This window comes from Lolium rigidum, chromosome 4, assembly GCF_022539505.1.
Source record: "Lolium rigidum isolate FL_2022 chromosome 4, APGP_CSIRO_Lrig_0.1, whole genome shotgun sequence".
NCBI classification, from domain to species: domain Eukaryota; kingdom Viridiplantae; phylum Streptophyta; class Magnoliopsida; order Poales; family Poaceae; genus Lolium; species Lolium rigidum.
In genome coordinates, this window is record NC_061511.1 from 194208462 (window position 1) to 194225035 (window position 16574).

Sequence of the window (16574 nt, forward strand, 5' to 3'; positions counted from 1 at the left end):
CAATTTACAATATACTTACCAATTGCGAACAAAAGGTTCACTTTACACCTCTAGGCTCACACCTAAGCCTAATTTCGTGGCTGGTCTATTATACCTCTTGCCGCTGCAAACTCCCATAGCTGCAGCACATAATATCCAAAACACAAACCTAATACATCAATGATAACTTTATCACATAATATCTAAAACACAACACAAGCATATGGAATAGATCATAATATGTATTCTAACCACTAGCACAAACACTAACCCTAATTGTAAGTGCAAATAACATGTGTATCAGTGGCATCACAAAAATCATACTAACCCACATTTCACATTTGAACAATGATTTTTGGAGAAATCCCCAAAATTACAGACTGGCCAAAAGTGAACCATCCCACCAAATAACACAATTTAGACCAACTAAGAGCATCTACAGTCGCGTCCCCCAAATGACGTTTGGGGGACCGCGGACAAGAAATAGAGAAAAAAGCTGTCCAATCGCGTCCCCTAAAGCTAAATAGCCTCATTCTGTGTCCGGCGTGGGGGACACCGGACACAAAAACAGCGTCCACATGCATGCATGCAGCCCCTAGTCCCTACAAGTTATTCTCTTTTCCTATATTTTCTCTCACCTACTTTCCCACATGGGGTGGTCCCCTCTATTAAAATGCATGCATCTGGACTGTTTGAGGGACACGGCTAGGAAGGGCTTTTTTTTATAGATTTTTTAATCTCTTTTTGTCCGGCACGGTTCCCAAATGCGTCTCAAATCATCGTGCCGCTGGACGTTTTTGAGGGACGCGACTGGAGATGCTCTAAGTTGTGAGAGTTGAGAGAGCTTACCTCAATGGATGCAAAAGGTGTTCGATTACATGAAAATGCCTCCAATGTGCAGGAATTTTAGTGGAGGGAGAGGGCATCGTTTTGTGTTAAAGTTTTTTCTCATGATGAATTTTTTCCTTTATTCATAGTATATATTATACTAATATATATTTTTAAACTCCTCTCTTCTATGCGGAATTCGGGTCAGCCCTAGTTTGGGCTTTGGGTTATTGGACCAGGGACTCTAGAAGCTGCACTCTGATTGCTTCTCCTGTTCCCCGAAATTTTTTTTTTTTTGAAATATCACCATCTATTAAAAAGAGTCAGCAAGCCGCCTCATTAAAAACCTTCCAGTCCCCTTCGATACCCTGGTAAGGAAAAGAGTGCGTCTGAAACTTGCTGCTCTGAGTTCAAATAGTTTAGATGTATGATTCTGTCATGTTTTCTGCACCCATGGTGTTTCGGGCTGAGATTTTTTCTACTTGGGACAGTACATTATTTCTACTATAACTATAATTTTTTTTCGGATTTTTATTCAAACTTTAAAATGCCTCTTGTAATTGCTCAAAAGCAGGACTTTGTGTTGCTTATGGCCAAGAGTCCAGGACGCTACACTCGCGAGAAACTGTCTAGAAGCACACACATTTTTCTTTAATCTCCGCCGAAACCGAGAAGTAAGCCTAAAAATAGGGCCACCGCCGTAGAGAGACTTGAAAGTGGGCCCATTGAGTATTGACTGACCAATCGTTGCTTACTTGCTTAGTCATCCAGTGTTGCTAGTCTCGTCCTGGCTCCGCAAGAGCTGGAGATCTCTCCGCTAAATCCCCTCCCCACTCCTCAATTCAGTCCTCCGCACTCCAGTGTGTCAGCTGCGCGGCGGAGAAACCCAAATCCAGGGAGATTGCAGCGGCGCGATCCGATCAAGGCCCGCCCGGAGTCCAGCTCCGGTTACCCGCCCCTGCTCCAGCTCGGGGTTGCTTTTCGTCAGGTAACCTGCGGAATCCCAGGTCTCCTAGGGCTACTGGGCGGGCGATCCGAGGGGTGAAGGGATCGGTGGGCTGCGGGGATTGCCAGAGCTGGGTTTATGGGGACTTGGGAGCGGGAATTCCATTTCCGGGGGATGGATCGGTGCTCGTGGAGTAGAAGGGTTTCAGTTCCGTGGTTTGATCTCGTGAACTGCGATACCTGTCCCGCTCAATTCCAAGTATAGATGGGCTTTATAGTTTACTTCCTCTGGCCTGCCTAAAAATTCATGATTTTTCTTTGTTAGTTTTCGGAAAGATTTAGAACTCTAGAGGTTCCGTTGTTGAGTTTGATCTTAGTTAGGTTATGGTTGGTTTGGCCGTGGTCGATTTGGGGGGATAATAAAAGTAACTCTGATCTACTGTATTATTAGTTGGCTCCTTACCAGTTGTAGACTTACGGATGCTTGAGCTATTAATGCGTGTTCAAATTCAAACGTGTCATAATCAACACTAATAAAGCATCCATCTGTTTTAGTTTCTTACAAGCATATGTGATCTTTTGAAAAAAATGGTATCCCTCCCTCAAAAAAAAAAAGAAAAATGGTATCCCTCATTCATGTCCGGGTTAGATTCTACTGTCATGACAAATTAAATCTCTCCTTAGCAGTCAAGCTTCTGTGGCCATCTGTTTAAAATTTGCAATGTTTTTTGCTTGATTCAGCACTGTGTTTCGAGCGATGAATCGGGTCAAGAGCGAGAGCAGCTGGGAGATGCCTGATCAGGACCAGACTGACTTGCCATCTCACGACGATGATAGCGTGAAGGCACCTCCGCGCAGGAAAGCTGACACGCAACTGAAGAAAGGCCCCTGGACACCATCAGAGGATGCCGTCTTGGAGGCGTATGTTAAGAAACACGGTGTGCGCAACTGGAATGTGGTGCAGAAGGAAACCGGGCTCTTAAGGTGCGGCAAGAGCTGCCGCCTCCGCTGGTCAAACCACCTGAGGCCCGACTTAAAGAAGGGGACCTTCACCAAAGAGGAGAAGAACTTGATCATTAAGCTCCATTTTCGCATGGGCAATAAGTGGGCTCAAATAGCTGCTTATGTAAGTTCACTTTCTTCCAGCTCATACTCTTCGCTAATAAAATACATGCTTCTCATGAGAGTTTAGTTATTCTTTCATTTGGTCAGTTGTATCCGTACTTTTATCCATATGCTATCGAATTTTGCATCTGATTCGGATATCAGAGTATCCTTAGGGTTAAGATCGTGATATTTTTAATTGGTTATGTACTTCTTTGATCTTCTCATGCGTAAAATTGATGTTGCGAGTATCTTCCTGTCTAGTTTATGTTGTTAGGAATTTCTTTTTTGATATGTGATAATTCTTATTAAGAACAGAACATATGACCTAGTTTGAGACACCATAATTTATTTTTCATTATGGTTGACATGTTACTCCTAAAGGTATGCCTATTATGTAAAACGAAGTCATTCTCTTCTTCCGATTCAGATCAAGTTATTTTGTTGATAATACAGATAATTCTTATTTGCTGCCGATCCCTTGCTTAGATCCTTTTGTCCCCAAATCTCTGCCAAATGATCAAGTATTTTCATTTGCTTGAATTTATGCTGGTCAAGTATGTCAGGCTTATTGACCGACATTCCACCTATTATTCGTCTCTGTTTTTCACTCACTTTATGCGATCACTTCAGTTTGGTGACTTCACTTATGTTCAAAATTATATTTGTTTGCGAGATTGTGGTACTGTCTTATGCCAAAGCTATTTGACTTTTTTCATTTAGTGACCTTGTTACGGGAACAAGTTAGACAACAATACTGTACTATATTGCACAAATAATTCATCATATAAAATTTCCTTGAATCCTTTTCTGTTTTAATGCTATGCTCTTTGTAATTTATTCTGCACTTTTATCAGCATTTCCATACTCGGACCATTCACATTCTTATGTGAATCTCTGCAATTCCTTACATCCCACTTATTTGTTGCATCATATCTTTTCGACATAATCTTCAGTAGAATAATGGTGAAGTGGGCATTTCAACTGCAACTAGAACTGTAAGACAACAAGCAGCCTTTTCGTTTGACTGCAAAAGTATGTACAAACGTAGAAGTTGAATTAAAACATGCCGAGCTAGAGATTGGTCAAATTTTAAGGACAAAGTGCGAATAGGTAATTATCTGGTTGCATGTACATACTAATTTCGGTAGTTTATCTATAAAGCAACTTCTCAATTGTTCATGCATTTATTCTCTCTAATTGTGATTGCTAACCTTGAGAACATGTTCTCAGTTGCCAGGGCGCACTGATAATGAAATAAAAAACTACTGGAACACTCGAGTAAAGAAATGCCTGCGCATGAATATACCAGCACATCCTCCTAATATTTGCATGGAGGCTTCAAATGAAGATCAGCATGAGTCTGCTGACTCCAATTTCAGCGAGAAGTTGGCCAATGATCTCCTACATGTTCCCGACTTCACGTGGGGCAGTTCCATTGGTGTCCAAGAATCTTTATCTAATGCACCCCAGCTTCCAGATATTTCTTTCAGCAGTTTACTTGCTCTGAACTTCACGTCAAAAAATTATGACTTCATAGGTCAAGCAAACCAAGAAAATGTTCTCAAGGAATCTGAGATTTTGTTTCCTGTGTTGAATCCAACCATCAATGGTATGTTTTCCTCAATTGATCAATCCCTTAGCGTGAAGCTCGCATTAGGTTTTGCTTGTCATTATGCGACTATCTTCATCGATCTAAGACCGGGTCGCCTTTCTGCAGGTACCTTCGATGGCAGCCATGCCTTTTCAAATGGCAACTTCTCTACTTCTAGGCCCATAACTGGTCCTTCGAAGATGGAGCTCCCTTCATTCCAATGTGTGGCATCTGATCCAAACAACTGGTGCACATACTTAAGTACTTCTGCCATGCAGCGTTCCAGCTATGCTGATCTCTGCGTGCAGTCATCAGCGGTAGCAGCATCAGCAAAGTTTGAGTCCATATGCATGGCACCGAGGGACAGTGGTCAGTTGGAAGAGCTGCTTCCAGAAGCGCAGGCACTAAGCTCTGTGGAGAACCAACAGCTGTCTGTGGGGAGTTTGAGTCCCCCCTCTGTTGGTACACCCTGTGATGCTATGGTGGAACCTACAGGGCTTGATCTCTTTGAACGAGATACCAACCTGTACGCTCTTATCGATAGCTGTCTTTCTGCCCCACCTCTTTGCCCGGCATCTCCAGATGAATTTCAGCCCGCCATAATTCTATCTGGTCAGTACATTTATTTTCTTCATCTTCCATGATAGTATGTCAAGTTCACCGGTTTCACTTGTTGATACTGTTTCTCATTTGCAGCACCGAACCCTGCGTTTGGTTCCACTGAACCAACTGTTCCCCAGTACGAGCAAGGGTATTTCTCACCCCACCCTGAAGATTCCAGGACAGATGCATTCTCCCCATGGTACACGATGCCCGCCGTTTTTCAGTGACACACAAAATGATGCAGGTACTGAGTCACCTGTGAGCTATGATGGTTGATCCACCATCTTACCTCAGTGTTGGACTTTCATCTGACACATTGTTCTTCCTGGTCCAGGAAACCTTGAGCGGCATGCCTCCAGAATGTCAGGCTTCAAGCGAAATCTCCAACTGGCCTACAATAAAGCTCACAGAGACAACTAGGCGAATCAGTTTTATCTTTGTTTCATCCTTCTGAGTGAAATTCGATCCTGGCCGCTCAACTTGATACACTCGCTCTGGTCATCTAGCTACAAAGAATGCTATGTCTATCCAACGGAACTATGTAAAAGAAGGTTCAATGCAGTCCAAGATGCGCACGTTTCTGCCCGCCTAGCATCCTTTTTTGGAAGAGAGGGAGATTGACGTGGCTTGTGTTTTAGACCATATTGATCCTCGGTGCCAAGTTGTATGGCCAAAAGATTGGTTCTTGCTTTGATAGTTGCTGATGTTTTGGTTTGCCAATACTCTACTACCAACTCTAGTTCATTTGTTAGCTAACTTGTAGGCAAGAAGTAGCTCAACCAACGTATTAGCAAGCCAAAATTTTGGTAGTAGGAGCTGTCTTAGAGCATGTCCACCCGTATCCTCCTAAGTGTCCCCAAACGGCGCTGGATCGAGTGTTTGCGGGACGTCGCTCCTCATCCGCGGTCTTCAACATTAAAATAACTTATTTATTTTTTTGCATTTTTATTTTAATAGAGAGAAGAAATTCGTAGGTACAATCAAGATTTTCAAAGTAGTGCAACACATTGTAACAAATTACACATAAAAACTTCAAAAAATATGAAGAATTTTTTTAAACTACTTTGATGGAGGCGCTTCCTGCTCGTCACCTATTCCGAAGAGTCGATGTCGTTCGACGCGTCGGAGGAACTTGTGTCCCCCTCCGACGAGTAGTCCTTGTTGTATTCGTCGTCGTCGGTGCTCATCGGCTGTGCCTCCGCCTTCGCCTTCGCCCGGGCCCTTGCCTCCTTCTTTGCCGTCGCCGCCTCCTCATCCTTCTCATGGCCGTCGTCGGCTACGTCCTTCCCCTCCTCCTCGTGGCCGTTGTCGGGCTCCCAATCCTTGTCCTGGATGTCCGTCGGTGGGGAACTAGAGCTGCTATGCGTTGCAACTCTGTCCCACCAATGGCACCATCCAGGTGGTTTCTCCTCACTATCGGTGTCCGATGGTAAAGAGAGGTTGCTCATGGTCAGAGAGGACGCGACAACCTCTTTTTTTTTTTTTGACATGGACGCGACAGCCTCTTAGACACAAGGCAAACACCTCTAATCTGGGAAAATGACGTTTTGGCATGAGTTCGTTCGAGACGGTGGATCGTGAGGATGGCGATGGGTTCCCCGCGTTGGCTCCGTCTACCACACATATATACCGTGAGAGGAAGACAACTCGTTCATGCGCTCGAGGCGTCGTCGCTCCCGACGCCGACAGCTGCCTACGCAAGCGTCGCCCATCGCTTCACGGACAAAACCACAGCACCACCATCGGCTTGTCACCGTCGCCGACTCGCCGTGACACCACGTCGGTGACCGCCAGCGCGGCACCAGTCGGTCAGGAACAAGTCCACGCCTCCGCTGCACGTGGTGGTCGCCGGTGCGCGCCGCAGTTAATTCCGGTCGCCCGGCGTCCTTTCCGCCGACGGACGCAGCGCCACGCGCGCACGCTTGTCGGCATCCTCCCTCCCTCCTCTCGCCGTCGAGCTCGCGTCGCCGTGACAAACTCCGAATCTGAAAATCCAAAAAAGATCGAAACTTTACGCACGCATCGGACGCACGCAACACGACGGGCTTGCGTTGCGTTGCGTGGGTTCCCTCCATCTCTCCCTTGCTTGCTTCCTACGGCCGTTACTACGCACGCCCCGGTCTCGTCACGGCGGGCAGGACCCATGGGCGCCGCCGCGGCCCGCCGCCGCCACCATCCGTCGCGCGCGCCGCGATGAGCCCGAGGGCGGGCGCGGATCCGGCCGCCCAGCCGGCGCCAGTCGCGTCGCCGGACCTCCGGGCCCGCCTCGCGCAGGACCTCGACGCCGCGCAGGAGGCGCGGGCGGCTCTAGCGCGCCGCCTCGAGGCCGCGCTCGAGGTACGCACTAACGCCTCTCCCTCGCTCTCCTCTCATCATCGCCCCCACTTCTCTGATTCTGCCGCCGCCGCTAATGCTGCAGGCGAGGAAGGAGTCGGTGCGGCAGGGCGCGGCGCTGGACGAGGCGAGGCGGCGGCTGGACCTGCTCCGGGCGCGCGCGGACGAGCTCGTCGTGCGGAAGCGCAGGGCCGCCGAGGGCGTCGAGCGCCGCAAGGGGCAGCTGCAGGCGCAGATCGGCCGGGTGCTGCCGCTCTCCAGGGCCCTCGCCGCCGCGCACCGGCGGGTGCAGGTAATCCGAACGTCGCCAGATTTGGATTGGGTGCTGCCTGCCTGCGTGTCCTTGGTCGTCAGCGTCGATTTCCTCCTGATTGTAGGAGGCCAGAGAGGGGCTGTCTGGGGAGAAGGCACGGCTCGGGGATCTGCAGAGGCTGCTCAGGGCGAAGCAGCGGTGTATGGTGAACCAGGTCGCCGCCCTGTACCCTGTCAAGGTCTTCCATGAGCGGCCGGTTGCAGAAAACCATCGTCCCGATGCTAATGGTGAGGATTCTGTGCTCATGTGTGCGTGCGTCTCTCCTGGGAAACCATGTTTAATGATAGTATGAGCAAGATTTTACATTTCATATAAGCAAATAAATTGTCCATGATTTTTCTTCTGGTTTTTAAAATGTACGAGAATTAACTGGAACTGTTTATGACGAAATGGCACAAATTCAGCAGGGCATGGAACACTTTCAGAACAGAATGGTGTGCTTCCACACGACAACGGGAACGGGACGCGCTTGCTCGGTGTTGCCAAATCTCCGCAAGTTCGTCACTTGACGTTTTTTGGTTGGCAAATTGCAAGGCATAAAACGAAGCAGCAGAGTTACGCTCACACGGAGCTTCAGAGGTCAGCGGCTGTCCTGGGATATGCAGCACATGTAAGTTTGTCTGCTCGAAACTCATGTACCACAACATATTAAGTCAATACTTTTTGTTCGTAGCGCATATGTCCTAACCTATAGCTAGGATCATTGGCATTCTCAAAGGAGAGAATACACAATTCAAAATTTTGTGCGTCCGGCATTTTGAAAACTGTGATATGGCTTCAGATACATCCAATAGGATAGATCAAGATAAGAGCATTGAGTTTTGCCGTTTTTGCGTGTATTACTTTGGAATACAATATACACGTTTGTCCCTTTTTAATCTAGTGGTTGTCATAATATCAAGCATAAATTATGATCAGAGTCAAGCTCGTCTGCCAGCATTTACTTACATGATTCCTCTTGTACTACGTGCTTACTTTGTCAATTTCTTGTAGGCAGTATTGCTCATAGCCTCATATCTTGATGTTCCTCTCCGGTATCCTTTGCGCTTTGGAGGATCACGATCTTATGTCAGTGATCGTTTGCCTTCAGCAGAACATCCGAGCATCAGCAGCGCCGACTCAAAACTAACAGATTACCCCCTTTTCTTGGAATTCCAAGATGACTCTACTAGAGCGTCCTACGCCATTTACTTGTTGCACAAGGTGTGTATTCTATATCCTTGTTTGCTGTTGCAATGTTTGTTTAACCCAGTTCCTCAAGCAAACTAAGGCCGCTATTGACATTTTCATGATGGGTGGTTAGGACACGGAGCAGCTTCTGAACTACATTGGAGCCGAGAGTTCTGGAAGGAATGTATTTGGTAACCTGCGGGAGCTTATTAGGATTATACAGTCAGATGAGTATTTGTACATATGACCATCGAATCCGCGACAATTGCGGGTTTGGGTCACTTATGCTGTAGATATGGTAGTATATGCAGATTCAAGTAGGGTGTTCTTTTGTGTGATTCTTGCCTACTTTCGCTGTGCCGAGTTTTTTTGTATGCATAGCAAAGAGGGGCATTACATATGGGGTTTTACATTAGCATAAGCCTCTCCATGTATATGATTGAGGTTTCTGGGTACTACCTCTGAGGCTATTGTACAAAAAACATTATGAGTTAATATCAAAATTGCATTTTTTTTCTGAGTTCGAAACTCAAAATCTATTTCACCTGTTCAAACGCAAGAAGTTACAAAACCATGATTGTTCTGAATGGTTCCCATATACATTTCAGCATTCCAAATAGGCTTGCTCTACCAAACTCTTCGCCGATTTGGTGTTTTGAGCATGGTTATCACAAGCAGTGGCGTAGCTATTCAGAAGTCAGGGGGGGCACCGCCCCCAACTTTTGGCAACTTTTGGAGAATTGTTGAAAGATTTTATTTTACAAGGCTTAGAAGATTTTTTTTTTAGAGCTTGGTGTTGCCAAATCTCCACAACTTCGTCACTTCACGTTTCTTGGTTGGCAAATTGCAAGGCATAAAGCAAACAGCAGAGTTACACTCACAAGGAGCTTCAGAGGTCAACAGCTGTCCTGGGATATGCGGCACATGTAAGTTTTTTTGCTCAAAACTCATGTACCGCAACATATTAAGTCAATACTTTTTTTTCGTAGCACATATGTCCTAGCCTAGCTAGGATCATTGTCATTCTCAAAGGAGAAAATACTGAAAATGATATTTGTGTGTGGCTGACATTGTGAAAACTGTGATATGGTTTCAGATACATCCAATAGGAAAGATCAAGATAAGGGCATTGAGTTTTGCGTGTATACAATATACACCTTTGGCCCCTTTTTAATAGTGGTTGTCAGAATATCAAGCATAAATTGTGATAAGAGTGCAAAGCTCGTCTGCCAGCATTTACTTGACTGCTTTGTTAATTTATTGTCGGCAGTCAAAATAGTTAGAATCACTACATGCTTACTTTGTCAATTTCTTGTAGGCAGTATCGCTCATAGCCTCATATCTTGATGTTCCCCTCCAGTATCCTTTGCGCTTTGGAGGATCACGATCTTATGTCAGTGATCGTTTGCCTTCAGCTGAAAACATCATCTGAACATCCGAGCATCAGCAGTGCCGATTCAAAACTAACAGATTATCCCCTTTTCTTGGAATTCCAAGATGACTCTACTAGAGCTTCCTACGCCATTTACTTGTTACACAAGGTGTGTATTCTATGTCCTTGTTTCCTCTTGCAATGTTTGTTTAACCTAGTTCCTCAAGCAAACTAAGGCTGCTATTAACATTTCCATGGTGGGTGGTTAGGACACAGAGCAGCTTCTGAACTACATTGGAGCCGAGAGTTCTGGAAGGAATGTATTTGGTAATCTGCGGAGCTTATTAGGATTATACAATCAGATGAGTATTTGTACATATGGCCATCGAATCCATGACAAATGCGGGTTTGGATCACTTATGCTGTAGATATGGTAGTATATACAGGTTCAAGTAAGGTGTTCTTTTGTGTGATTCTTGCCTACTTTCGTTGTGCCAAGTTTTTGTATGCACAGCAAGAGGGGCATTACATATAGGGTTTTACAGGAGCATAAGCCTCTCAATGTTTTTGACTGAGGTTTCTGGGTACTACCTCTGAGGCTATTGTACAAAAAATATTACTGTATGAGTTAATGTCAAAATTGCATTGTTTTTCCCCTCTCTCTGTCCTTATGCTGCTCTCTCTGTCATAATGCTGCTCTCAGTCACAGTGGACTCTGAAACTCAAAACCTACTTCACTTGTTCTGAATGGTTCCCATTTACTGACACATTTCTGCATTCAAAATAGGCTTGCTCGACCAAACTCTTCGCCGATTTGATGTTTTTTAGCATGGTTATCACAAGTCCAGCATTCTAAAATGGAACATCATTGCAGCCATCTACCTTCACGGCTGATTTAAGCATAAGCTGTTTTACTTTATTTTATAAAGAATCATGCTGTTTTTATGTGAACAAATTATAAACACATGGAAAAAAGAAAGACTATCTTGTAAAAAGGCAGAGCTCTGATGGGTACACCAATTCAAGAACTGACCTGTTCTCATCATGAACACCACTTGGATCAAAGAAAAGAATCCGGAAAGAAGCTTTTCGGCACCGTCCATGGGTCCATCCAGACAATGAAAAGATTAGTACATGAAAGAAGGGCAGCAGATGTAGATCCCGCACGACGGCAATTGGCAACCACCCACCGTCCCTCCCCCAGGACCAAACACGCGGGAAAACGCAGCACCCACCACCCCACGCCACCGGCTCGCCGGCCCCACCGCCGGCGTGGACACACGTGCCACCGCCACCGCTGGCCGCGGCGACGTGCCGGAAGTACCAGCAGAAGCTGTGAGGCCGACCGGGCCCGCCCCCTCCCTTGCCACCTTCCCCCACTACCAGCGCCGCTGCTATTTTCCGTGGCTCACCTGCTTCACTTTCCTGACCTCGTGTCATGTTCTCCTCCCCTTTCTTGGATTCTTTCTTGTTGCCGGCCGCCATTGCCACTCCTGAATCTGCTGCTGCTGCTTCTTGCCACCGGCGGCGACGGCGCCCGTGGCGACTGCGGTCCCTCTGCATCGTGCTGCCGACTGTCGGATCTCGATCTGGCTCCGATCGTCGCCTGATTGAAGGTACTGACCATCTGATCGCGCTTCTAACTAATATCGTAGGACGCCATAGCTATGCTGCTGAGATCGATGAAGCCTCTCTGAGATTTAGCATTCTGCTAACACAGAGGAATCGTGCGAATCGCTTTCTTGAATCCGTTTTCACATTCATGTGTCAGTGATTGGGAATACTCGAGCAAGTGCGCTGTTTAGTAGTAGTACTATTGTCTGAACTAACCTTATTACAATCTGAAGGTTAATTTTACCGTTTCCTTTTTGGCGCATATGTTTCATTCATTCAGCGAGCTTATGTTGCCACTCTGTATTTTTCTGCCAGGTTCGTGCTAAATCTCGGAGGGCCATGGCTGTTGAGGCAAAGAATGACACATTATGCATCAAGAGAATTGTGAGATGCTCTATCAGGATAAGCTATAAATGTGCCTCTGAACACTGGGCTCTCTTCAGTCTATCCCTACTGCTATACCTGCTGTACAGATCTTCACCGGGTTTCTTTGCTTTCGTTCTATCCTCGTCCCCTGTAATTATATGCGCCACCCTTCTTCTTGGAATACTGCTGAGTTATGGGAGCACACATCTTCCCGAGACTGATGAAGACCGGAAGACTGCCACAGATTTTTCAGCTCCCAGGTTTGGATGTTGTTCAAGAGGTGTTTATTTTGAATCACATCGGGGATTTTCAGTGCCTGACTTTAAGGAGAACACGGTTAGTTTCAGTTGTTGGGAAATCGGAAACCCAAGTTTTGGCAAGGATGACAAGCTTGTTGAGCTGGATGAAGTTGTTCCTCTTCTGAAGGGATCAGTTGATCGAGGATATGAGAGAGTCGATGCAGATGATAGTCTTGCTCAAGTACTCGCCTTTAATCCTTCCGTGGTGACACTGCAGCAAGAGGTTGGTATGGAGGAATTCATGAAAGCTAATCATGACAGAGAGTCCAAAGATCCATTTTTTAGCAATGATAGGAGTACCGGGTGTGCTAACTCGCTTGAGGATGTTGATCAGGGTCGAGTTGATGAGAAGGACGCAACATTTGGCTTATGCTCTTCCAGTGAGAATGAAAGGGAAAATGGTGTAATGTTGGCAAAGGAAAATCAAGATAAAGTGTTAACAGATTCACAATGTGACAGCGTGAGAGAGGCTTCAGAAGATAAACCAGCTGAAAAGCCGGCAGGTGCTTGTAAGTGGGGCCGGGCTTTTTCTGTGCGTCAGAGAAAGAAGCTTGATGGTCTAGTGATCGAGGCTATCAATATTGATGTTGGCAGCCAGTTAGACTCTTCTCTAGGTTCACCATGTGCAAGATTTGGTAGCCATGATGGTTCATCAGGTTTTGATTCTGGTAAGCCAGAGAGTCCCTCTTCTGACATCACTGCGAGTGATGTTGCTCCGGTGCTAGGTGAGATTGGTCCTCTTTTAGGCGACGAATTATCTAGTCCCATTCCCACTGCCAATGGTGATTCAGGATGTGACTCCAGCCTCTTCCCTCAGGATTCTCAGATTGACAGAGATAATAATAACAAGGTGGATACTAGCAAAGCTGAAAATGATGCTAAGGATGGACAGGAGAAGAAGGATGATGGTGGGAATAAGACTGGTTTTGCTTGGACAGCCGATGAAGACAAGAATGCCATGGATCTTGGGTACTCTGAGGTGGAAAGGAGTCGTAGGTTGGAGTTCTTGATGGCTAAGAGAAGATCAAGGAAGAACATAATGTTTGATCTCGACAGGAACATGATAGATATTAATGGAAATGATGTTTCTCATGGTGCAGATAGATTTTCACGTTTTCGTATGCAAGTTCAGCCTATTTCAGTACCAAGGAGGAGCCCTTTTGACCTTGCATCTGATCCTGATGAGGCAGCCATTCCTGGCTCGGCTCCTTCTGTTATGCATCGTGGAACAAACCTGTTTGAACTCCCTTCTGAACAATCAAATGATAGTGGTGTATCTGCACATCATAACTTGGACTCTCAAGGCGCTGTGACAAGTTCCCGCCAAGACATGGTCTTCAGGAGGCGTGATACCTTCAACTTTGGCAGCCAAGATAGACAACGTTCTCGATTTAAGCCATGTTCCGTGCTCAAGGAAATGGACATCGAGGAAGAGAGCACAAACAGTTTCCAGAGGCAGTTCAGTAACAACAGCATCTCAAAACTGAGCGTTGTTTCTGAGTCTGACACCCTTTCTACGGTTGCCGATCAAGAGGAACTCAATGACCTCGTCAAAAAGGATTTCCAAAGGTGGTTCAGTGACAAGAGTATGTCAAAACTGAGCATCGTTTCTGAGTCTGATACCCTTTCTTTGGCCGCCGATCAAGAAGAACACGATGATGTCGTCATAAAGGATATCCAGAGGTGGTTCAGTGACAAGAGCATGTCAAAACTGAGCATCGTTTCAGAGTCTGATACCCATTCTTTGGTCACTGACCAGGAGGAACATAGTGGCCACATCAATAAGGAATTCCTTTGGTATTTCCAGAGGCAGTTCAGTGACAAGAGTGTGTCGAAAGTTAGTGTTGCATCCGAATCCGGTACGCTTTCTCTGGTCGCTGATCAAGCGGAACACAGTGACTTCAATAAGGATTTCCTTTGGTATTTCCAGAGGCAGTTCAGTGACAAGAGTGTGTCTAAACAGAGCGTAGCTGCTGAATCTGATATCCTTTCTTCTGTTGCCGATGCTAATCAAGAGGATCACGATGACCCAACCCCAAAGGATTTCCTTTGTGGACATGCATCGCCGGAGCTGCTAAGACAGGAAAGTGATCTTGATACGTTGGAAGAACGCCCAGATGTGATCAATCTTGCCGATGGTGAAACTCTCAGTGCTGTCACCAGTGGAGTGGAGTCTGAGCAATTGGAGGATACTGCAGCATCGGAGTTGATCAAGTGATACCAAAACACAAAGTTTCCCCTGTACATTTTGTGAATGTAAGAACATCGTACACTATTCTAGCTACCATTCTTTGAACATAGGCCTTGCGAAGTTTCAGAAGTGAAAAGAAAAGGAACATAAGCTTTGTGTGTTTACTACAAGTCTTCCATCCTACATAATGTTGATCGCATATTTCGAAACTTCAACCCTGATTCCTGCTTGCTTGTACCAGAAGTTTTCCACCTCCGAGGCAGCCTCGAGCCACTCTATGTAGAGTAGAACAGTGGCCAGCTACTCCCAAGGCTTGAAACTTGCGAAGTTCTTGTCCTGGTCGTCAGAAGATTCGTTTCCTCAGTTGGAAGCAAGCATACTTGGATGCCAACAAAAAGTCCCTGCTGCCATGTCAGCAATGCCACAGCTATCATGTCATCATGTGCTCACGCTTGCTTCAGTGACAAGAACACTTGCCTTCCCTCTTTGGGTCACACAATTCAAAGGGCGGCAGAAGAGAGTCGGACAAGGCATTTCTGAACCCAGGTGTAGATGCTCTTGATTTAATAAAAAATTCGAAACAAATAGCAAAATTTTTTTTAAAAATCTGAATTTTTTGGAAAATGAACATGAACACTTGTTCTAACTTTACACCAAAAATCTCCAGAAAAAGACTTACGTAGTGATCTGTGCAAAAAAGACAAATTGAAGTGATGTAAGAAACAAATCTAGACGTTCTAAACAGCACCGTATTTTAGCTTTTTTGCACAAACCACTATAGATGTCTTTTCTCGGAAATTTTTGGTGTGCAGTTAGAACACTTGTTCATGTTCATTGTCCAAAAATATTAGATTTTTTAAAATTATTTTACTATTTGTTTTGATTTTTTTATTAAACCAGGAGCATCTACACCCCAGTTCAGATTTGGTTTTTCGAAGAGAGTCCCCAGAACAACCTAATTTTGCTTGCGTGCATGATTGATTGACTGCCCCGTTCCGTGATCAGAATCTTCTGAATTTTCTTCTGCCAGAAGCTGAGGATGGCTTGTAGCTTCTGCTTGCAGCCGTCCTGGCAATCTGGCCATAAAGTTGCATGCTTACTTGGTCAGTGATGGTGATGATTCTGTATTAGCTCACTCAGTTGAGTGTTTGTGCTGGTAATGATGTCTCGGCACTTGCAGTTCTTCATCTGCACCTCTCTAGTTATGCAGGGTAACGTGTGTGCATGCATTAGCCCTTACATGTGCATCAGTTCCGCAAACTTTCTAGGACTGTGATGTGGCCATGTTTGAATCTTGGGAGTCAGTTTCACGGAGAGCGAATACTGCAACGGGTTTATCGCCAATGCAGCCGACCATGTCAGCGGGCCCTATCTAGCAACAAAATATATTTGGACAAATGGAGGCCAAGCTACATGTACCCCTTTATTTTTTTTTAAATATCAATAATCATACTTTGGTGTTCCAAATATTCTGGAAAAAAAATCTTGGATGTAGCCAATAATATATTCTACAAGCATGCAAAATCTTAATGTAAAATTCTTAAGACTACATAATAAAAAATCTAACAAATTTTAAGGTTTTGAAATCTGCGGTATTCACTTTTTTCAGATCCAAACATTTTTCATTTTTTGTGTAGCCTAGAATACAAAGAATTCCACATTAAGATTTTGCAGTTGTTAGCATCTATCATTGGCAACATCAGGGCTTTTCTTTTCAAATTTTTGTGAAGCTTTAAAATATAATTTTAAGTTTTTTTTTAAATAAAGGGGTAGACTTAGCTCAACCTTCACCAATAGTTAGACGTTGAGATTTTGTAGTTCGTAGCATCTATCATTGGCAACATCAGGATTTCTCTAGATTT

At 45.2% G+C, this 16574-nt stretch overlaps 3 protein-coding genes and 1 long non-coding RNA gene across 5 annotated transcripts; all 4 read left to right on the forward strand.

The window, feature by feature from the left end:
* Positions 1 to 1583: 1583 nt before the first annotated feature.
* On the forward strand, positions 1584 to 5614 carry LOC124706769 (transcription factor GAMYB-like). 2 transcript variants are annotated; one of them, XM_047238436.1, is made up of 6 exons: positions 1584 to 1795; positions 2494 to 2878; positions 4090 to 4468; positions 4577 to 5062; positions 5147 to 5297; positions 5388 to 5614. In XM_047238436.1, exons 2-5 carry the CDS (start codon positions 2510 to 2512, stop codon positions 5278 to 5280), a joined length of 1368 nt encoding a protein of 455 aa, XP_047094392.1. In that variant the 5' UTR covers positions 1584 to 1795; positions 2494 to 2509; the 3' UTR covers positions 5281 to 5297; positions 5388 to 5614. The 2 variants fall into 2 exon arrangements, with proteins under 2 accessions (XP_047094392.1, XP_047094393.1); XM_047238437.1 differs by lacking the exon at positions 1584 to 1795 and having other exon boundaries at positions 2444 to 2878.
* A 1632-nt stretch (positions 5615 to 7246) lies between these two features.
* On the forward strand, positions 7247 to 9387 carry LOC124648936. Its single transcript, XM_047188618.1, has 6 exons — positions 7247 to 7390; positions 7473 to 7679; positions 7765 to 7927; positions 8105 to 8310; positions 8694 to 8903; positions 9004 to 9387. The coding sequence occupies exons 1-6, from the start codon at positions 7247 to 7249 to the stop codon at positions 9115 to 9117; spliced, it is 1044 nt and encodes a 347-aa protein (XP_047044574.1). The 3' UTR covers positions 9118 to 9387.
* A 912-nt stretch (positions 9388 to 10299) lies between these two features.
* Positions 10300 to 10899, forward strand: LOC124648937. Its single transcript, XR_006986474.1, has 2 exons — positions 10300 to 10411; positions 10512 to 10899. It is a non-coding gene; the product is annotated as an uncharacterized LOC124648937 (long non-coding RNA).
* A 1296-nt stretch (positions 10900 to 12195) lies between these two features.
* Positions 12196 to 14927, forward strand: LOC124648938. The gene has a single exon (XM_047188619.1). The coding sequence runs from the start codon at positions 12196 to 12198 to the stop codon at positions 14737 to 14739; it is 2544 nt and encodes an 847-aa protein (XP_047044575.1). The 3' UTR covers positions 14740 to 14927.
* The last annotated feature ends 1647 nt before the right edge of the window (positions 14928 to 16574 follow it).